At 42.8% G+C, this 23977-nt stretch overlaps 1 protein-coding gene across 1 annotated transcript in view; it reads left to right on the top strand.

Annotated features, from left to right (window-relative positions):
* Window positions 1–23977, top strand: part of LOC126267996 (synaptic vesicle membrane protein VAT-1 homolog) — a 72389-nt gene that overhangs the window by 47362 nt on the left and 1050 nt on the right. The window contains exon 6 of the mRNA XM_049973359.1: window positions 11103–11360. Within this exon, the coding sequence (XP_049829316.1) occupies window positions 11103–11360 (258 nt within the window). The remainder of the gene's footprint in view (window positions 1–11102; window positions 11361–23977) is intronic.

The raw sequence follows: 23977 nt of genomic DNA, 5'->3' as shown, positions 1-23977 counted from the left end.
CTAGTCAACCTGTCGATAGTTCGAAAATTGCGGTAAGTTCTTAGGGGCCCTAGGCTTACACCCCACTTGCTCTAAATTAAACTACCTTACGCTAAGGGCAACACAAAAACACCCATGCCCGTGGGACGACTTGAACCTCCGACGGAGGCAGCCTCGTGAACCGTGGAAGACGCCTTAGTCCGTGCGGCTACCCCGCGCGGCTGTCGATACTATTTAGCCACGCGAGATGATTTCTCCCCTGTGTGCCGATCCATGGATTTGTTTCGATTCCACGCCAAGGACGTAATAATGGAATTTGGTTAACAGCTGGGGTGTGAACTTCTTCTGGTGTAGAGGGACCAAGTGGCGGCGCCCTTTCCAAACTGCTAAATTTATTACCTCAGCTTAAGAAGTTTTCTTATTACAAATTACATTGAGTGCATTGCTGTCAATTTATTATTGTTTTGTAATGGCTCTATAACAGGTATGCGAATTTTACAATTCTCATGTGAGTCTCCGAATATAATTACCTTGGACGTTACAGTGCTGTCTGACATAGTCTCCTCTAACTTTACCCCTGATCTCAACTTGTCTAGTTGTTAATGTTGTGGTTGGCAGGAGAGCCAACACCGTGTTACTAGAGGAGGCCGAAAGGCACGCGATTTAGCTCACGCAGGCTGGCGTGAGGTCTGGAACAGGACAAGGAAATTAGAATTTAGAAAAACGGACGTAGCGGGTGGAATGCTTAACTTTAATCCATTAATGACGTACGTTGCTCTTGACGGTACATGATGTACAATATCAATATTAAATGATAATAGCGCCTTGCTAGGTGGTAGCAAATGACGTAGCTGAAGGCTATGCTAACTATCGTCTCGGCAAATGAGAGCGTATTTTGTCAGTGAACCATCGCTAGCAAAGTCGGCTGTACAGCTGGGGCGAGTGCTAGGAAGTCTCTCTAGACCTGCCGTGTGGCGGCGCTCGGTTTGCAATCATTGATAGTGGCGACACGCGGGTCCGACGTATACTACCGGACCGCGGCCGGTTTAAAGGCTACCACCTAGCAAGTGTGGTGTCTGGCGGTGACACCACAGTTAATTATACATTGCATTATTACATAGTAACATGGGTCGACTGTGCGTGTTCTAGAAGGCGAGAGCCGGAATTTTTACCCGTTTGATTTGTTAGCTGTCCTGACTTCGGGCCAGTGGCGGCAGGCACTGTTGATCAATTGTCTTTATAATCTTTCTTAAATCGGGTTTGCTGAAATTCAATTGGTCAGAGCTGAGTCAAGTTGAGCTCTGGAGACCTTTGGTATTCTGAGTTACAAATTTAGTATTAATATTATTAATTCCCACGTCTTAATGTTAGTGTTTGTTGAGCTCTCAAGTAAACGTATTGAATCTCAGGTCTCGATAATATTAAATGTTGTTAATCTTGACAAACTAGTTATACGTTTAAAAAGAAATTAGATGTTTCCTTTTTAAAAGCGCTGGCTTAAAAAGTTTAGTTCAATTACTTTCACTTTTTAGTGCTTATGCACCTTTAACTGCTCTATTCAACTTTCATCTCTTGGTATGTGTTTCATTAAATGTTTTGGATGTTAATTTTTGTTGTTCTGAAAGTTGTCAATGTTGCGAGCGATGCTCGAGTCCCGAGCTTTCCCAGTCCTGGCACTTGGAAGCAAGCAAGCGCCTAATCTAGCTACACAGGTAGTTAAAGCTGTCACCTGAGAAAAGCATAATATGCAGAAATAGCGATTACGGTGCATAAATAAGTTTAATAGGAGGCCACTAAGAAAATGTTGCATTTCTAAAATATTGCAGGACTATGGACACAAGCAAACCGACCACAATTATGACCTATTCTGTTTGTTACACTAATTACCTTCATTTCTGTGGAATATCTCCACAGTAATAAAAAAAGCCTATGAGATGCAGTCACCAAAACGCAAAACACAAAGCACGGAATAATACAAAGCTCCTTGCATTCAAAATTTCTGAGATTGTTTTCGTCGTTGCGTCAACACCTCAACATAGCGTCGTTGCGCTAATTTCCCATAGCATTCCGTGGGGCTGTACACGAAGAGCGTATATGCCCACTATCCATTAGTGCACCTACCCATACTGTTGTGTGTCACAGTTAATGAACATTGAATGTCGCCGAAAAAGCGAGCTTGAACGGGAGCCGAGTAGTACTGAATGCAGTGTTGAGTCGAACAAGGAAATGAGTATTAATGTTCTTAATAGCACGTTAATGGGCCTAGTTTGTTTCCAGACAAAACACACAGCACATACCGTCGACATTTGCGCTGTTGTGGATATATTTTCAGTGCAGTACAGATACAAGGATATACGGGGAGGGGTGCAAAAATCAAAGGAAATAAAATTACTGTGTAATATAACTAACAACGGATATTGAACCTATAGAGAGAAGAGCAATATAAATATTTACATTGTTGTTCGGCCTCCGGGAGAGTGGCAAGGTGACTATGAAGAAACTGATCAGTTTGCTTGAAGAGAGACGCAGACTGTATCGTGAAAGATAACTTATGAACTTTCTAGAACCAGCAATAAATGATGAATATACGTATACATTAAAGCCCCCAACGTATCACTCCCGTAGGACAAGATTAAGTTAATCACAGCGCGCACATAGACGTTTTAGCAATATTTCTTCCCACGCTCCATACGCAAATATAAGGGGAAGAAGTTGTGGAAAACGTCGATCCACAACGGATACAGTAAGGACTTGGTAATAATGAGTTAGCACAGATAACTCACTTGCTGATACATATAACATGAGGAAATATCATCTATATCTGGCTGCTCTGGCCTCGCGGTTCTAGGCGCTTCAGTCCGGAACTACGCTGCTGCTAAGGTCGCTGGTTCGAATCCTGCCTCGGGGATGGATGTGTGTGATGTCCTTAGGTTAGTTTGGTTTAAGTAGTTCAAGTCTACGTGACTGATGACCTCAGGTGTTAAGTCTCATAGTGCTTAGAGTCTTTGAACCAATATCATAGATTACTGAGTGCCAGACACCACAAAGGGGGAAGTTAATCGCAATGGAAATATAGATATTCCACACTTCAGTGACTGTTCTACTGTTGGATTGTTGGATTAGTTGCGTCGCTGGAAAGCAATAGTAACTGGTACAATGAAAAGTACCATCTGCCATAGGCTTCACGGTGGTGTTCAGAGATGCAGATGTAGAATGCACAATCGTTCTCGTCACGAGGACACCATCCTTGTGTCAGTCATGCTTATATGTTCCTTCTGCATAATAAGAAACTGATCAGTTTGCTTGAAGAGAGACGCAGACTGTATCGTGAAAGATAACTTATGAACTTTCTAGAACCAGCAATAAATGATGAATATACGTCTTCATCATTTATATAAAAGATGTCACTAGAGCAATACCTCAGACAAGGAGTAAAGGTATTAATGCACAAAATATCCGTACAGTAAATTAGTGAATGCGGAAATGGGAACTATGGAGGTGATTTGTCATATGCGTCCAGACAGGACCAACGTGCTCTCATTATTTTCTCGGTTGGCGAAGGAAAAATACCAGTAGACATCCATGGGAAAATGAAGAAATTGAATGGGCAGCATGTCTGTCGAAAACCACCATTGTGGAATGGGGTGCCAAGATCTGCTCTATGTGCAGCTCTGACACGTCTTCACAGAAAGGAACGTGTAGAATGGAACAGTAAACATGCCATCCGGACGGTCGAACAGTGGACCACTGTTCTTCCCACACATGGGTCTCGATTTGGTCCGGACCGTGACTCTCGACGGATTCGCATCTGGAGGGAACGTGGAACACAACATCGGGACCCAACCATTGTGGAAAGAACTGATATCAAGGATGATCCCTAATAGCATGGTCAGGAATTACGTTGACTACTCTAACACTTTTTCATGAAATCGAACGGTTAAAACGGCAAGGATTAACTGCTGTCAGGTTGTTGTTGTTGTTGTTGTGGCCTTCAGTCCTGAGACTGGTTCGATGCAGCTCTTCATGCTACTCTACCCTGTGCAAGCTTCTTCATCTCCCAGTACCTTTTGCAGCCTACATCCTTCTGAATCTGCTTAGTGTATTCATCTCGTGGTCTCCCTCTGCAATTTTTACTCTCCACGCTGCCCTCCAGTACTAAATTGATGATCCCTTGATGCCTCAGAACATGTCCTACCAACCGATCCCTTCTTCTAGTCAAGATGTGCCACAAACTCCTCTTCTCTCCAATTCTATTCAATACCTCCTCATTAGCTGTGTGATCTACCCATCTAATCTTCAGCATTCTTCTGTAGCACCACATTTCGAAAGCTTCTATTGTCTTCTTGTCCAAACTATTATCGTCCATGTTTCGCTTCCACACCTGGCTACACTCCATACAAATACTTTCAGAAAAGACTTCCTGACACTTAAATCTCTACTCGATGTTAACAAATTTCTCTTCTTCAGAAACGCTTTCCTTGCCATTGCCAGTCTACATTTTATATCCTTTCTACTTTGACTATCATCAGTTATTTTGCTCCCCAAATGGCAAAATTCATTTACTACTTTAAGTGTCTCATTTCCTAATCTAATACCCTCAGCATCACCTGTTTTAATTCGACTACATTCCATTATCCTCGTTTTGCTTTTGTTTTGTTCATGTTATATCCTCCTTTCAAGACCCTATCCATTCCGTTCAACTTCTCTTCCAAGTCCTTTGCTGTCTCTGACAGAATTACAATGTCATCGGCGAACCTCAAAGTTCTATTTCTTCTGCATGGATTTTAATTAATACTTAAAAATTTTCTTTTGTTTCCTTTACTGCTTGCTCAATATACAGATTGAATAACATCGGGCTACAACCCTGTCTCACTCCCTTCCCAACCACTGCTTCCCTTTCATGTCCCTCGACTCTTATAACTGCCATCCGGTTTCTGTACAAATTGTAAATAGCCTTTAGCTCCCTGTATTTTATCCTTGCCACCTTCATAATTTGTAAGAGCGTATTCCAGTCAACACTGTCAAAAGCTTTCTCTAAGTCTACAAATGCTAGAATGCTAGGTTTGCCTTTCCTTAATCTGTCTTCTTAGATATGTCGTTGGGTCAGGATTGCCTCACGTGTTCCAACATTTCTACTTTTCCAGACTCATCTTCACCGAGGTCGGCTTCTACCACTTTTTCCATTCGTCTGTAATGAATTCGCATTATTATTTTGCAGCTGTGACTTATTAAACTGATAGTTCGGTAATTTTCACATCTGTCAATACCTGGTGTCTTTGGGATTGGAATTATTATATTCTTCTTGAAGTCTGAGGGAATTTCACCTGTCTCATACATCTTGTTCACAAGATGATAGAGTTTTGTCAGGACTGGCTCTCCCAAGGCTGTCAGTAGTTCTAATGGAATGTTGTCTATTCCCGGGGCCTTATTTCGACTTAGGTCTTTCAGTGCTCTGTCAAACTCTTCACGCAGTATCGTATCTCTCATTTCATCTTCATCTATATCCTCTTCCATTTCCATAATATTGTCCTCCAGTACATCGCCCCTGTATAGATCCTATATATACTCCTTCCACCTTTCTGCTTTCACTTATTTGCTAAGAACTGGGTTTCCATCTGAACTCTTCATATTCATGCAAGTGGTTCTCTTTTCTCCAAAGGTCTATTTAATTTTCCTGTAGGCAGTATCTATCTCACCCCTCGTGAGATAAGCCTATACATCCTTACATTTGTTCTCTGGCCATCCCTGCTTAGCGATTTTGCACTTCCAGTCGACCTCATATTTGAGACTCTTGTATTCCTTTTTGTCTGCTTCATTTACTTCTATTTTACATTTTTCCCTTTCTTCAATTAAATTCCATCCCTCTTTTGCCACCCAATGATTTCTACTAGCCTCGTCTTTTTACCTATCTCATACTCTGCTGCCTTCACTATTTCATCCCTCAAAGCTATCCATTCTTCTTCTGTTGTATTTCTTTTCCCGTTCTTATCAAACGTTCCATAATGCTCTCTCTGAAACTTTCTACAACCTCTGGTTCTTTCAGTTTATCCAGATCCCTTCTCCTTAAATTCCCACCTTTTTGCAGTTTTTTCAGCTTTAATCTACAGTTCATATCCAATAAATTGTGGTCAGAGTCAACATCTGGCCCTGGAAATGTCTTACAATTTAAAACCTGGTTCCTAAATCTCTGTCTTACTATTAGATAATCTATCTGAAACCTGTCAGTATCTCCAGGCTTCTTCCATGTGTACAACCTTCTTTTATGATTCTTGAACCAAGTGTTAGCTATGATTAAGTTGTGCTCTGTGCAAAATTCTACCAGGCCCCAGTCCATATTCACCTACTACGTTTCCTTCTCTCCCTTTTCCTACTACCGAATTCCAGTCACCCATGAGTATTAAATTTTCGTCTCCCTTCACTACCTGAATAATTTCTTTTATCTCATCATACATTTCATCAATTTCTTCATCATCTGCAGAGATAGTTGGCATATAAACTTGTACTACTGTAATAGGTGTGGGCTTCGTGTCTATGTCGACCACAATAATGCGTTCACTATGCTGTTTGTAGAAGCTTACCCGCACTCCTATTTTTTTATTCATTATTAAACCCACTCCTGCATTACCCCTATTTGATTTTGTATTTATAACCCTGTATTCACCTGACCAAAAGTCTTGTTCATCCTGCCACCGAACTTCACAAATTCCCACTATATCTAACTTTAACCTATCCATTTCCCTTTTGAAATGTTCTAACCTACGTGTCCCATTAAGGGATCTGACACTCTACGCTCCGATCGGTAGAATACCAGTTTTCTTTCTTCTGATAATGACAACCTTTTGAGTAGTCCCTACCCGGAGATCCGAAGGGGGACTATTTTACATCCGGAATATTTTACCCAAGAGGACGCCATCATCATTTAATCATACAGTAAAGCTGTCAGGTATCGTGACGGTATCTTCGGATCTCACGTGCGGTTTTTGCGAGGTGCTGTGGGTCCCGACTTGGTATTGCTGGACAAAGATGTTCAGCCTCACCGAGCAGAAGTGGTGGTGTATTCTTGAAAAAGGAAAATATTTCACGCACGGTGTGTCCTGCTCGCTCTCTCGATTTGAATCCCATAGAGCACATCTGGGATGCAATAGTTATAACCCTAATAATACTGTTGTAATTTAGTATGCTTTTACCTAAATAACAGAACCCCTGTCCCTACATTGCCACGTATAACTCTCTACTAAAATTTAGTTCCCAAATAAAGTACACTAAGGGAGGATAGTCCTGTTAATAGGAAAAGCTAATCAATAGAGTGACCCTTTTTACAGGAGTTAACCATGTCCTGTGTCTAATGGATAAGTAAATCAGACCATTCAGTTCTTTTCCCAAGATCTTACAAAGCGGTTAGAATGAAACGCAGTATGAATAGTATTATATTGAAGCTAGGATAACTCAGATCGAAGTCCACTTAATGATCTAAAACATATACTAACGGTCGCCAGCCTATCCAGGAAATGAAACAGTGAAGTACTGGAAAAACAGAAGTATGAATTTTGCTTACTTTCTTGCTACTGTTTAAGTTGCTTCTTTAAATAAATATTATTCCACGCAAACAATATTGGACTATACCCTTATACATTATGTTTTTGAAAGAGAAAAAGCCCAGTAGATAACTTCGAGGAAGCTAAAAGAAATTTGGCAGATACCAAAGCACGCACTTTTTACACGGAACATTTCACTTCAAGAAAACCTCTTTCTTACTGAAATTTTCTTTCGAAAGCTATAATTCTTTCAACTAACTCTGTATAGTCATTTATCAGATTCTAGTAACTTAGCTACACTCTGACTGAATTTTCCTTAAGCAAACTTTTACTATAACACTTTGCAATAGTGAAGAAAACACAAAAACAATTTAAATGATGCCTCTTTATATTAACTTCGCACTTTATAAATCTGTAAAACAGGATACTCGGATTAATCAAATACCAGGAAGGAACCCTGTATAAGTGTATGTTTAGGATTAAATAACAGGGTGAACCAGTTTCTTTAAAGTTCAAGAATGATTATTAAAACACAATTTAAATTAATGGTTCACACTGTAAAAAAGCAAAAAAAAAGGAAAACTTAGTTGGTGGCTGTAGGCTTAGGTGTGGCGAATAATTATGACGGCTACACTACCCACAGTACTGCCTGCAAGCAATTAGCTGTATGGGCTCAATTTCTGTTCTCGGCGTTATTCAATTTTACATGCAGTAACCCAAAAACTCGCAGGAATGCCGTAAGCATTTTGCAGTCTTCATCCGAGGCAATTTTGTGCAAATTTGCAGGCAGTACTTCTCCTGATCCACAAAGGTGTTGCCTCAATCACTGCTGCCTACAGACTGTGTGACTTACTTCCCGCGCTTGCTGTAGATAGCGCCCAAAATCGCCCTTGCCACCTTTATCACTCCCTAGAGCAACTTTCGTTTCAAACAAAAGCACACTGGCTTTTACGTAACACCTACTTCTTACATAGTTCCTAAGCGTGACTTCTTAAATTTTCAGGTTTACATCAACATGAAAAATCTATACACACAAATATTTTAAAATACAAAATGACATCAGAAAATTATTTAACGTAATAAGCAGTTTGCATGGTCTTTTTCATACCTTACTCACATACAGTGGAAATAACTTCAAATTCTAGCTCACTTTACTTTACATCTACATAAAATATAGTACCAATATTCGAAAATTTTAAAGTAAAAATTTAAATGAACCATAAACATATAATGTCGTACAGGAACACGGGTTATATCATGTCAGCATCCACCAACCACTCTCAAAGACCTGCGAGTAGCTGAGACGAATAATGGGCATTATTGCCTCAGCATGAGATTAATGACGTCATTCACAGCATGCCTCGTCATTTCTCTGGCCTGAATTGCTGCCAGAGGTGGCTACACTCCATACTGAGTCCATTAACCACTTTTCGGAATCTGTGCGTAAATCCGTTAAGTAGGAAAAAAGAAGAACATTTTTGTCTACGTTACGCATGTTGCTAACGTTTGACTTTTGTTTCGTTATATTGTTTCTACCTTACTATCACCTGATTATACTGTTTTGTGGCAAAATAAACGCAGCCTTGCAACATTTCGCTTTGTTGCTTTAAGTTTGGACCCCAGTGTAGGTAAAGAGTCCAGGAAATAGCTACCCAAGTGCTTTGTTTGGAGAGGGGCACAGTATGGTGGTGAAAGAGAGCAGGTAATGGGAATGGAGACATTTGAGATGTGAATGTGGAGCAAGATGGAAAAGGTCACGTGGATACAGAGAGTAACTACTAAATAGTAGCTGGAAAGAATAGGGGAGAGGAAAAGACTATTGGAAGATACACGAAAAAGAAAGACGAACTGGCTTGGTCAAGTGTTGTGACAGATTATTTGACGATGAAAGCATTGGAAGAGCTAGAAAGAAGAATGAAATGAAGTAGAAGATACAAGCTGTTAAATAACATCGAAGAAGGTGGCTGGTTCGTGTTGGAGAAGAGAGCAACTGGAGACAGAAGGACAGGGAGAGTAAGTGTGTGAAGACCTACCTTCGGGTGGAACTCACATGACAACTCGCACTTATACATGCACACACACACACACACACACACACACACACACACACACACACACAGAGAGAGAGAGAGAGAGAGAGAGAGAGAGGGGGGAGGGAGATTTTGATGCATTGCTCTTCTCATTGATGTGTCTGTATGTGATCACGCATTTCTTACTGATGCATCTGTATGTGATCGCGACCTACACCAGACTTCTCACGGTCATAGAGCCAAAACTTTAACGGCAATGAGCTCTTTTTATAATATTGAGTGTTGCTTTACAGACCATTCTTATTGTCAACAGCACGGCAACTTCCCACGATCTACTGGAAAACCACCAGTACACTGTACTTATGTCAGCATCAATATTGTTGTTATTGTTGTTGTGGTAGTGAATCCGAAGGCTTGTTTGATGCAGCTCTGTACGCTAGTCTCTCCTGAGCAAGTCTCTTCATCTTCGAATAACTACTGCAACCAAAATCTATCTGAACTTGCACATTGTGTTTGAGCTTTGGCCTCCCTCTACAATTCTTACCTCTCAAGCTTCCCTCCATCGACGATCCCTTGATTTCTCAGGATGTGTGCTGTCAGCTGATCCTTTCTTTTACTCAAGTTGTGACATAAACTTATTTTTCTGTCAGTTCGATTCAGGACCTCCCCTTCTGTTACTTATCTATTCTTCTAATCTTCAGCGTCCTTCTATGAAACCAAATTTCAAAAGTTGCTATCCTTTTCTTGTCTGAACTCTTTACAGTACATGTTTTACTTCCATACAAAGTTACACTCTAGACAAATACCTTCAGAAAACCACGTACAGTTGATGTTCCTGAGATATACCGAGTCCCGCGTCTATCTACAATAATCCCGTAGGCAGGATTGGAATCCAGGTTCCTCTTACCAGGTAGACGCGCTAACCACCGAGCCACACTGTCACTATGGCTACCATAACTGCACAGATTACCCTAGTTTGTCTCCCTCCCCGATACAAATTGCGGCTCACGTCTCAGCCCATCGCTGTTCCCCTTCTAAACTCCATCAGTGTTGTAGAAGCTCTCCAGTGCTGGAATAGCACCTTAGCAATGAGGTAAAGGGGGTTAATGCTGCCTGCATCTCTGGCATAGATGATACGCTAATCATGTCCTGAGACATATTGATTCCGACCTTTATCTATGATAACGATGTAAACTGAAACAATGAATTAAAATTTGTTCAAATCCCGACACTGATACAAATTTTAATTCATTGCATCAGCCTACATCATCACTTTAAGAAAAGTTTTACTAACACTTAATTATATATCAGATTTTCCTTCTTTAGAAACGCTTCATGTTGCATTTTATATTCTCTCTACTTTGGCCATGATCGTTTATTGTTCGGCCCAAGTAGCGAAACTCACCTACTACTTGTAGAAAGTTAGTTACCATCAGTATCATTATCTTTGAACAAAGCAATCTCCATATCTATATTCCGCTGACGCTTTATTGATATTAGTACATGAAACCTCAAACGATGACAGAAATAATAGTACTGGAAATCATTTTAATTGCAGGTGGCGTTGGAACGTCTGTTGTGCAGTTAGCCCAAACTGTTCGCGGAGTCACAATTTTGGGAACTGCTTCAGACTCGAAACGTTCAAAACTTCTGTCTCTCGGAGTAACCAGGGTTTTTCACCACGAAGAAGATTACGTGGAGGAAATATTGGAGGCGTATCCTGGCGGAATAGATATGGTAATTAACAGCAATGGTGGAGACGATGTCGAAAAATGCATAAAGCTGCTTAAACCGTTTGGGAGGTTGATCATTATTGGTAAGTTACCAAGTAAATAAATTTCGACTGATACTTGTAAATACTGTAACATTTGTTGTGCATAATATAATCTTTACCAGATCTTGGTCATACTCCAAAATTTCATGAGAAGTAATATCCAATAAGTCGCTTGGAAGTAAGCTATGTTGATGTCCCTTTCAGATAATTCTATACTAGTAAGGTTTTAGTTGTGTGCCAAGTAACGATTTTTTATTTTGCTGACAATAAATCAACATTTTTAAATACTGTACTTCTTACGTGAGTGCAGGATGAATAAAAACGGCGCATCTCGGAAGATTCAGATTGTGTTCATATTGCTGATTTATCGAAAAGCGTGCAAACTCACGACCACTATCAAATCTAGGGTATTTCCGAGAACGGAGGAATGAATCGTCGATAGTCGTGAAAGTTGCGTTTACGGGGACGTCCACTACGAATAACGACCAGCAAGAGTGAGCGAAAAAGTGGTCAAAAGAAATAATGGTGCAATTAGTGAGAACAGATGTGTGACGAGGATCGTAAGAACAGAATCAGTTTCATTTTTGATAAAAAAATTTCACATGGTTAGTAAACGCATTGAACACCGGTCAACATTAGCAGAATCTTATTTATGAGACTGTTCACCGACAATGGAAACAATTATGCTCAATGTTGATACAAGATGCGTAGTGATCCAATCACGTATACACTTGGTTCTCAACATTGTTACAATTGGTAGGAACGAAATTTTGCCAATACAGAGCAGGAAGTGGCAAACAGTTTTCAAGATAAAGGCATTTAACCTTTAAAGTTCCTCGTAGTCTGTTTCGATGCTGTCGCTTCAGCAACAATAATTATGAAAAATACACGTCCGAGCGAGAGCAATTATTGCTCATAAATCTCTGCTGATACACGTTCCACGTATCCGGAATACAATACGTCTTTCTACGTAGTTTCAGTGAGAAATAGAATAAGGCTACAAATGAAAATATAGCTGCTTTCAACTGCCCGTTGTAGCTTGATAAACTATTCTGAGAGAGTGCGTCACAATTACGTGTGACATAAAAGACATTACCATTTCATTTCTAGCACTAAATAAACCACTTCCCCCGATCGTCAACAAACTTTATTACCATTTACCTTTCTGGGAAGCCAGTGAGGCTTTCTCCCATCTGTCACCAGTTTTTGCATACACAGCCGAGGGCTTAGCGGTGACTTCACAGCTTGTTGTGAAATAAACTTTGAGCCGCTGAAGAACGTTTGTGCAGTAAACGTAATGTTATTAATGCACAGAGCGTTCCAAGACAGCATTTGCTATGAAGTCAAATGCATTTTTCCCTAAATGTTAGTGTTTCTTCGCTATGTTTACGGCCGCTAAGGAATGGCGTTAGGGAGCTGTAATGTGTATTTGGTAAATAGCAAACGTTAGCAGTTCACATTTAGAAATATCTTTCCGTTTCAGGAAGTCATTGTGATATCACTGATTTTCACTAATTATTGTAACCTGTTTAGATTAACTACCCTACGCATTAAATCCCACAGTACAGAGATTCTGACGCACTGCATAGTATAGAAAATGGTTTGGATGTGTGGTTTTGGAGCAGTGTAAAGTAAACACTCCAGTCGATGAGAAGTTCGTACTAGTTTTTTGAGACCCCGTAGTCAGCCGTGTCGGCTCTTTAAATAATTCCTTTGCCTTTCTTTCTTAAACCTGGGCTTCACTCTGCAAAAAAAATTTCAAGCTATAGTGGAGGCCCTAACAGGGACGCTATGTGTGATTTAGTTGGGGGATGGACGACCCCCTGCTCGGGATGATAACAGCCACTAACAATTTGAGGTGAATTCACCGTCCGCCGACGCTCCTTCAGATGAAAGCTGCGTCGTTCACCTGCCAGAGGACAGTCACTATGATACAGAAATGGTTCAAATGGCTCTGAGCACGATGAGACTTAACATATGAGGTCATCAGTCCACTTGAACGTAGAACTACTTAAACCTAAATAACCTAAGGACATCACACACATCAATGCTGGAGGCAGGATTCGAACCTGCGACTGGAGCGGTCTCGCAGATACAGACTGAAGCGCCTAGAACCGCTCGGCCACAATGGCCGCTCATGGTGATAGAAGTGCGTGGTCATTGCGCTAGTCTGCCTCAGAAACCATTATGTGTGTTAACTTCTTCACATACTAGACGATGAATGTAGGAAAAATCTATTTGATTTCGAACTCAAAATCTAGTCCAGTAGCTGTAGCAATGTAATCATTTTAAACTGTGTGAATTGTTAACGTATATACCTTGTGGCAAGTGGATTCTTTCCATATTAATGAACTTGTGGTATAGCTATGATGGTTCTGGTACATTTTGCACTTAAATGCGGTACGTAGTGAAGCGTACAATACCACTGTCATCACAAAAAACAAGACAGTGGAGATTCAACCGTGAAAAATGAAAGTGTTAATGTGGGGTGCGTGCATCTCAGGGGTCATGACATCACAATAGATTTGGACACAGGGCATCAGCGTTATGGTGATGAAACTTAAAAAAAACTTTGTGTTCTGCCTTATGGCAGGTCTTGTCATGGGGGAAGCCTCATCAGATAGGTCCACCGCATGAGCTAGGAAGTGATTCCAGTGGTGGTTTCCCATTTCTGTTCACACGTGATGATGAAACAGCCCACCATGTTGCTTAAAAATGTGACAGGCAGGGAATTTTTTTGCGGAACAACCAGTGCCAATGGAACATGTTTTTGTGATAAGGCCCTCCATATTCAAAGATATCAGTATTTCTAAAGACCTCTTCACCTGAATTGGCGTAATGTCCAAGAAAAGTATGTTAATACCAGAGTATTTCTGAAAAAGAAAAAAAAGGGTATGAGCTTCTACGTCTTAATTGTATACATTGATGCCACTCATATAAGACCCACAAACACACACTCAGTCACACACACACACACACACACACACACACATTCACACACTGCTTAATGCCTGTCTTTCATTTCTTTCTGTTTTCATACTGCGCTAAAGTTTATGTCAAATACTTGGCCATTAAAATGAAATAGCCAGTACCAATGTAGTCATCTTTGCCATGCTTCAAAATATTTTGTTTTGCGCCGTGTTCGAAAGTATACACCCAAAAAATTATGTTAAGGGTCTACTTTGCAGTATTTCCACATCTAAGAGTACTTCACATAACATTAAAATGTAAGTCTATCACAATTTAGACATATTGACCGTGCTGAAAAGTATCCAAACGCTCCCAGATTTTTGTGTAATAAGTTACATAGAACAGCACTCGGTTGGATGCAAAGTTCGATTTCCTTTACCATAGATGGTGTGACGCACTGCGGAACACCGTTTTAATTACGCTCTAAAATGAAATTAAAGACTTACGAAGAAGGTATTACTCGAGTTGGACGGAAATCGGTAAATGCGATGTACTCGTACATATACAAACAAGTGATTACAGTATCAGAAAAGTTGGATGATTTATTAAAGAGGAAGAGCTTCACAAATTGAGTAGGTCAATGAAGCATTAGTTCAACTCTGGCTCTGACGCAAGCAGTTATTTGGCTTGGCATTGACTGAGGGTTGTTGGATGTCCTCCTGAGAAAAATCATGCCGCATTCTGTCCCTGTCCAACAGGCTCGTTAGCTCGTCAAAATCCTGAGATGGTTGGTGGGCCCTATCCAAAATGTTTTCTGTTGGCAAAAGATCCGACGACCTTACTGGCCAAGGCAGCGTTTGGTAAGAACGAAGAAAATGAGTAGAAAACAGTGTGCAAGCGGGGATTATCTTGCTGAAATGTAAACCCAGGATGGCTTGCCGCGAAGACTAACATAACGGGGATAGAATGTCGTCGCCGTACTGATGTGGTGTAAGGGTGCCGCAGGGATGACAACCTGCTATAAAATGAAATTGCACCAAAGAGTATCGCTGTAGGCTGTTCGGACTAATTGTGGAAGACAGTCAGGTTGGTATTCCTCGCTGTCCGGGACGCCTCCAGACACGCTGGTCATTGGGACTCAGTTCGAAACTTGACTCATCACTGAAAGTTCTACTCCATTCAATGAGATGTGCTCGGTACCACTTCAAATAGGAATGTTCGTGTGCAGAGGTCAATGGTATTCGACGCAAGGGGCGCCTTGAGCTCACCCCTCTTCCTTTGAACCGACTATTAATGGTCCTTGTGGTCAATAAAGCACCAGTTGCCAGTCGGATGGGTGGTAATGATGAATCTGCACCATGAGTGCCTCTCTGACGATTGCTCGGTCCTCACTTTCTGTCTTGTCTCTAGGTCGACCGTTTCCTGTTTGACGCTGTGTTCGGTCGTGGTTCACCCATTCCCGCCAGTATCATCGAATAGTGACATCGCTCCTACTCGAATGTCCAACGATTCGCCGATTACTCCAACCGGCTTTTTAGAGCGCAGCTACACGTCCTCTTTCAATAGCTCACTTGCCTGTTTGTGAGGCGCTGTCCCCTGTTTACTATCACTGTCAGCTGCGAGGTGGAATTGCGCAGCACCTGCCGGATCCCCAAGTTTACAGTTTTGCGTTTTCCATCGATACCCCAATGAATATCAGTTTGTGACGAATTTGCATACTTCCTGCACTGCGAAAACACACATGGGTCCTATTGGTGATGTAAGTTACAGCTTAACTAGCGTTTGTCGACGGCAGTTTTCAAAGTAAACCATTTTATTCCCTCGGCAAAAACTCGGCTCTGAAACCGATATCAGAGCCAGCCAAACATTATAGTGACTCCGTGCTAGGGTATTACCTTCATCTTGCAGTTCAAAACGTTTGTCGTTTTCTGCTGTCACATAGTGTAAACTATATAACACTTTAATGGAGTAGCAAAGTGAACAGTAGAAATACTCTGAAACGAGGTGTGCTATGCTTTCAAAGTCATCCAAACTTTACACAGACCCCATGTTAGCATGTGAATATTATCTTGCAGTACAAAACGTTAGCCGACAATTGCCGATAGTGCCGTACATTGCAGTACGGTAGTAATACATTCGTATAGGTAAGAAACCGGGGTTGCTATGCACTCGGCTACCCACTTTCAAAGTCAGTCAGCTATTATAGTGATCCCGTGCTAGAACATTAACTTTACCTTGCAGTACAAACCATTTTTAATCTTTTCCTGAGAATGCTAAATGAAGCCGTTAGACAGAGGAAATTGGATGAGATTTGCGTGAAATAGGATACAGAATGGTAGATGATGGCTGCCATTACCATGCCGAACAGTTACTACCATTGCCCCAGTCATGGTAGCGTTCGTTACCACGAATGGTGACTACCATGGCCTCAAACTCTGATGGTGACTGCCATTACCCCAGCCAGGGTGCCTACCATTACTCCAGATGCATGGTGTGTGCCGTTGGGGTGATGATGATCAGCTGGCACGGTGACTACCATTACCTTGATCACGGTAACCATCAAGCATGGTGGATACTATTAGGGCAAAGTTGAACAGTTACTATCAAAAGTATACGGAAGACCTGACTTAACGTAAACTAGCGTCATGATAAAAAGTATCGAATGATTTGAATACTGCGTCATTTTCAAAAGTTTCCGAAAGACCAGAATTTTTGTAATGATCAAAAGAATCCGCATAACCTGAATTTTGCGTGAGTTAGTGCAATGATCAAAATTATCTACCTATCCTGAATTTTGCTTCAGATGGCATCATAATCAAAAGCATCTGAACACTCGGAACTTACGTCATCTTCAAATGTGTCTGTAAACTCTGAATTTTCGGTCATTATCAAAGGTATCTGATGGCTTGCGTAAGCTAGGGTCATGACCAAAAGTATCTGAATGATCTGAATTTATGTAAATTCGCTTCCAAAAGTATCCAAACGACTTGATTTTTTTGTGTCATGATCAAAAACACCAAAACCGTCTGGATTTGCCTAAGTTTGTCATATGTTCAAGAGAATGTGAACGATTTCAATTTTTGTGCCATGTCCAAAAGAGCTTTGTGCAAATTAGCATAACGATGAAAAGTATCCCAACAATCAGTTGGATGCTTTAATAAAATTTTACTTTTTATCCTACTTCTTACTTTATCTGCATGTAGGTTAATGATATGATGTCTTACAAAATAATGCTTGATGTTTTTATTAACCCTTTGCGACGTATTTCCACTGATTCCTTGATTACGGAATCCCAAAATCCGGAAACCGGAGCTAAAATACGTCTTGCCGATAATCTTATAAATCGTGACAACGGCTTTCAACTGGATAAAAATTGGAATCCTGTTATTAAAATTATACAATCACAGCGGAATAGACAGCGTCATTCGATACTCAATGACTAGATGATCTTTTACTTTCACCACCGAGGGCAGCACATACAACTCGGCTATGCCGCGCATGTCAACACGTGACGCATGCGCTGTAGGATGCCAGTACATTTCGCATGCGCGAGATTCGGCATAAATACCGTGACTGCACCTGGGCTCTTCAGTAGTTGTGTACTTACCTGATGATGGCCGGACGTCTCTGGGCCGAAATATCGTGGCAGAATGTCGACGGGATCCGGCTGCATACCCGGAAATTATTAGAAAAACCAAAAAGATGTTTAAGACGACGTAAATCAATAAAAATAGACACAAGTGTGTACCTTTCAGGGATGATAGCTAAAGTGCAATGCTATCATCTGAGATGACGTTTGTTGAATAGCGAGAAGAGATTAAAAGTTGTTAATTCAGAGGATCGTTTTTAAAATGTTTGTTCGCTGCGAGTTATTGACCTCTGTAGTTTTCAACACACCAAGCTGTTATTGTGTCATTAAATCTGAGACTCTACCACTTCCTTTAGCATATTCTGCAGATAGGCATTGCTAGGATGAGTCGTCGAAATTCCTGGCTCTAGGATTTACTCGTTTCCGGAGACTCGCTCATTGTCTCTGCGCCTGTATGGCCGCAAACGGTCAACTACCCGGGTTGGCCGCGGCGCCCCCTGTGGTCTGCGCCGCTAGCGTTCAGCCGTGCAACAAATTCACCCTTTTCCTAACTATTTTTCTGAGCCATCAGTCTTCTGACTTGTTTGATGCGACCCGCCACGAATTCCGCTCCTGTGCTAAACTCTTCATCTTAGAATAGCACTTGGAACCTACGTCCTCTATTATCTGTTGGATGTATTCCAATCTCCACCTTCCGGCTTCTACAGCTCCCTCTAGTACCATGGAAGTCATTCCCTCATGTCTTAACAGATGTCCTGTCATGCTGTCTCTTCTTCTTACCAGTGTTTTCCACATATTCCTTTCCTCTCCGGTTCTGCATGGAACCTCCTCAATCCTTACCCTAATTTTCAACATCTGTAGCACCAGATCTCAAATGTTTCGATTCTCTTCTATTCTTGTTTTCCCACACGCCATGTTCCACTTCCATACAATGCTGCACTACAGACGTACATTCTGGGAAATTTCTTCCTCAAATTGAGGCCGATATTTGATATTAGTAGACTTCTCCTGCCCAGGAATGCCCTTTCTGCCGTCGCTGTTCTGCTTTTGATGTTCTCCTTGCTCCGTCCGTCACTTGTTATTTTACTGCCTTGGTAGAAGCATTCCATAATTTCGTCTACTTCTTGACCATCGATGCTGATGTTAATTTTCTGGCTGTTCTCATTTCTACTGTGTCTCATTACCGTCGTCTTTTTTCGATTTACTCTTAATCCATACCTTGTACTCATCAGATTGTTCATTCCATTCAGAAGATCATGTAATTCTTCTTCACTTTCACTTAGGATAGCAACGTCATCTACGAATCGTATTACTGATATCCTTTCACCTTGAATTTTAATTCCACTCCAGAACCTTCTGTACATCTTCCTCGATGTACAGATTGAACACTAGGGGTGAAAGTCGACATCTTTGTCTTACACCTCGTACTTTAGCAACAGACAGCAAAAGGTCATTATTCAAAATGTAGAGAATGGCTGTGATGTGGGATCTGGGTGGGGTACGATCAAGTGGGGGATGCTGCAGGGATCGGTGTTGGGGCCACTCCGGTTCCTTGATGTTGTGAGCAACATTGGATCAGTTTCAAATAATGCAGTTCGTGACCTAAGTTCATGGCTCATAGAAAATTAATTAGTGATAAATCAGAATTTGATTCGTTCCACATCATTACGAAATATCGTATCGTGATCCATGGAACTACACTCCTGGAAATGGAAAAAAGAACACATTGACACCGGTGTGTCTGACCCACCATACTTGCTCCGGACACTGCGAGAGGGCTGTACAAGCAATGATCACACGCACGGCACAGCGGACACACCAGGAACCGCGGTGTTGGCCGTCGAATGGCGGTAGCTGCGCAACATTTGTGCACCGCCTCCGTCAGTGTCAACCAGATTGCCGTGGCATACGGAGCTCCATCGCAGTATTTAACACTGGTATCATGCCGCGACAGTGTGGACGTGAACCGTATGTGCAGATGACGGACTTTGAGCGAGGGCGTATAGTGGGCATGCGGGAGGCCGGGTGGACGTACCGCCGAATTGCTCAACACGTGGGGCGTGAGGTCTCCACAGTACATCGATGTTGTCGCCAGTGGTCGGCGGAAGGTGCACGTGCCCGTCGACCTGGGACCGGACCGCAGCGACGCACGGATGCACGCCAAGACCGTAGGATCCTACGCAGTGCCGTAGGGGAACGCACCGCCACTTCCCAGCAAATTAGGGACACTGTTGCTCCTGGGGTATCGGCGAGGACCATTCGCAACCGTCTCCATGAAGCTGGGCTACGGTCCCGCACACCGTTAGGCCGTCTTCCGCTCACGCCCCAACATTGTGCAGCCCGCCTCCAGTGGTGTCGCGACAGGCGTGAATGGACGGACGAATGGAGACGTGTCGTCTTCAGCGATGAGAGTCGCTTCTGCCTTGGTGCCAATGATGGTCGTATGCGTGTTTGGCGCCGTGCAGGTGAGCGACACAATCAGGACTGCATACGACAGAAGCACACAGAGCAAACACTCGGCATCATGGTGTGGGGAGCGATCTCCTACACTGGCCGTACACCTCTGGTGATCGTCGAGGGGACACTGAATAGTGCACGGTACATCCAAACCGTCATCGAACCCATCGTTCTACCATTCCTAGACCGGCAAGGGAACTTGCTGTTCCAACAGGACAATGCACGTCCGCATGTATCCCGTGCCACCCAACGTGCTCTAGAAGGTGTAAGTCAACTACCCTGGCCAGCAAGATCTCCGGATCTGTCCCCCATTGAGCATGTTTGGGACTGGATGAAGCGTCGTCTCACGCGGTCTGCACGTCCAGCACGAACGCTGGTCCAACTGAGGCGCCAGGTGGAAATGGCATGGCAAGCCGTTCCACAGTACTACATCCAGCATCTCTACGATCGTCTCCATGGGAGAACAGCAGCCTGCATTGCTGCGAAAGGTGGATATACACTTCCTGTCAAATGTACACTACTGCCCATTAAAATTGCTACACCAAGAAGAAATGCAGATGATAAAGAGCTATTCATATATATTATACTAGAACTGACATGTGATTACATTTTCACGCAATTTGGGTGCATGTATCCTGAGAAATAAGTATCCAGAACAACCACCTCTGGCCGTAAAAACGGCCTCGATACGCCTGGGCATTGAGCCAAACAGAGCTTGGACGGCGTGTACAGGTACAGGAGCAGATGCAGCTTCAACACGATACCACAGTTCATAAAGAGTAGTGAGTGGCGGATCCTGACGAGCCAGTTGCTCGGCCACCACTGACCACACCTTTTCAATTGGTGAGAGATCTGGAGAATGTGCTGGCCAGGTCAACAGTTGAACATTTTTTGTATCCACAAAGGCCCGTACAGGACCTGCAACATGCGGTCGCGCATTATCCTGCTGAAATGTAGGGTTCCGCAGGGATGGAATGGAGGGTAGAGCCACGGGTCGTAACACATCTGAAATGTAACGTCCACTGTTCAAAGTGCCGTCAATGCGAACAAGAGGTGACCGAGACGTGTAACCAATGGCAGCCCATACCATCACGCCTGGTGATACGCCAGTATGGCAATGACGAATACACGCTTCCAATGTGCGTTCACCGCGATGTCGCCAAACACCGATGCGACCATTATGATGCTGTAAACAGAACCTGGATTCATGACGTTTTGCCATTCGTGCACTCAGGTTCGTCGTTGAGTACACCATCGCAGGGTCTCCTGTCTGTGATGTAGCGTCAAGGGTAATCGCAGCCATGGTCTGCGAGCTGATGTGGAATTGTTCGTGCAGATGGTTGTTGTCTTGCAAACGTCCTTATCTGTTGACTCAGGGACCGAGACGTGGCTGCACGATCCGTTACAGCCATGCGGATAAGATGCCTGTCATCTCGACTGCTAGTGGTACGAAGCCGTTGGGATCCAGTACGGCGTTCCGTATTTCCCTCCTGGACCCACCGATTCCATAATCTGCTAATATTAATTGGACCTTGTGCAACGCTGGCAGCAACGTCCGGATACGATAAACCGCAATCGCGATAGGCTTCAATGCGACCTTTATCAAAGTCGTAAACGTGATGGTACGCATTTTTCCTCCTTACACGAGGATCACAACAACGTTTCACCAAGCAACGCCGGTCAAATGCTGTTTGTGTATGAGAAATTGGTTGGAAACTTTCCTCATGTCAGCACGTTGTAGATGTCACCACCGGCGCCAACGTTGTGTGAATTCTCTGAATAGCTAATCATTTGCATATCACAGCATCTTCTTCTTGGCTGTTAAATTTCGCGTCTGTAGCACGTCATCTTCGTGGTGTAGCAATTTTAATGGCCAGTAGTGTAATTCTCGGGTGCGACACGTTTTCAAATATACCACATCACTTATATATAACAGGACGATTTCACAAAATTCTCCCTTTTGGACAAATATCTGGAGACTTGCATGGTAAAGACAGACAAGACACGTGCACCTACTTCACAGACTGTTCTTAAATTCAGCAGGGAAACTACATTATGCTATTATTATTATTTTTAGTAGTAGTTGAATTTTGTTAATAGGTCTGACACTATATTATTGTCACCATAACGAAGTCAGTAGGGCTTTGAGTGTCAACAAATTACCCTTATTTCCACGGAACTAAAAGAATAATTTACACGGGAGCGCAAAGCTTGAAGACAAAACTAACTTGTGTGATGTTCCATTGCCAAGTAACTTAGCTCGGTGAAACTTGGATCATACCGAGAACTGTTAGAGTATGGTACAGTACTGTACAGAAGATAACTGAAAGAAATACTCAGTGAGATGAACAGAAATGATACTGTGTAGGGGGTTCCATTCGTCCATCAGGCCGGCCGAAGTGGCCGTGCGGTTCTGGGCGATGCAGTCTGGAACCGCGAGACGGCTACGGTCACAGGTTCAAATCCTGACTTGGGCATGGATGTGTGTGATATCCTTAGGTTAGTTAGGTTTCACTAGTTCTAAGTTCTAGGGGACTAATGACCTCAGAAGTTGAGTCCCATAGTGCTCAGAGCTATTTTCCGTCCACCACACGGTTGAAAATTGCTGGGTGGTCGCTGATGCGTATGGATGTGCTGCGGTACGTCACCCCAACTCATCCCACACGTGCTCGATAAGATTTAGATCAGAGGTACGTGCGGGCAGTCCATTCGCCGAACATCATCTTGTTCCAGAAGCCTCTTCACCTGTACTGTTCGACGCTGTCGCGCATTTTCGTGAAGTTGGAGGCGAATGTACCCTGAAAAGACGTACAGGGAGAAGGAGTACAGTGACACAACATAACTGACAAATCACTGTACCGTGTTGAAAGATCAGCAGTTCGGTACGTCCGTGGGACACTATGCATCTTCAACCCGTTCAAACCATAACCACTGGACAACCAAAACGATCATGTTCGACAAAGTACCTTGTTGCATCACGTATTACCGCCCCTCGCCATATGAGGATGCGTCCTGAATCACTATTCTGACTGAATCTGCTCTCATCCGACAAGAGCGCATGATCCCACTCTCCGCTGGTACCTATGCTATCGGCACCATCGCAAAAGGTGTCGACGAGGTATCAATGGAACACAGCGTACTAGTCATTAGCCAAAGAGACCACCCACACGCAGCCGCTGTTAAATCTGGCTGTTCTGTTAAATGTGGCTGCAATTGCAGATGCTTTTTAATGTGGATCTCTTCTTTCCAGTTGCACCATGTAGCGGTCATCTCTGTTGTAGCTGACTGTGGTCGGCCGCCTCCTCACCTTTCGGCTAAGGAGTGCCTGTGGTTCGGACTGCAACTCATGAACGTGAAACATTGCTGTGCACAGTACCAAACTCCTGGGGTGCATTCATCACACTGAGTCCCTCTTCCATTTTCCCGATGATTCTTCCCCGTGTGAAATGTCGTCCCTGGGCCGTGTTGTAATGAACACCAACACAATACCTCTTAACTACTCGCTGATTAAGAAACACAGTCTTCTCCCGTTCCTTCATTTTCCTCGTGTTGTGGGACCTATCTAATTTTTCGCGAAACTATAACGCTGACCTCACCCCATGTGAAGTCCATATTTCTGTGCACAACTGGGAGGCCTCTGGAAACATGGTCCTGCACTTTGATTCATTTCCACTGAATATTTAATATGTAATGATACTTTATC

The sequence above is a fragment of the Schistocerca gregaria genome, chromosome 4 (genome assembly GCF_023897955.1).
Source record: "Schistocerca gregaria isolate iqSchGreg1 chromosome 4, iqSchGreg1.2, whole genome shotgun sequence".
In the NCBI taxonomy this organism is placed as follows: Eukaryota; Metazoa; Arthropoda; class Insecta; order Orthoptera; family Acrididae; genus Schistocerca; species Schistocerca gregaria.
This window is presented reverse-complemented; position numbering and strand designations above follow the sequence as displayed.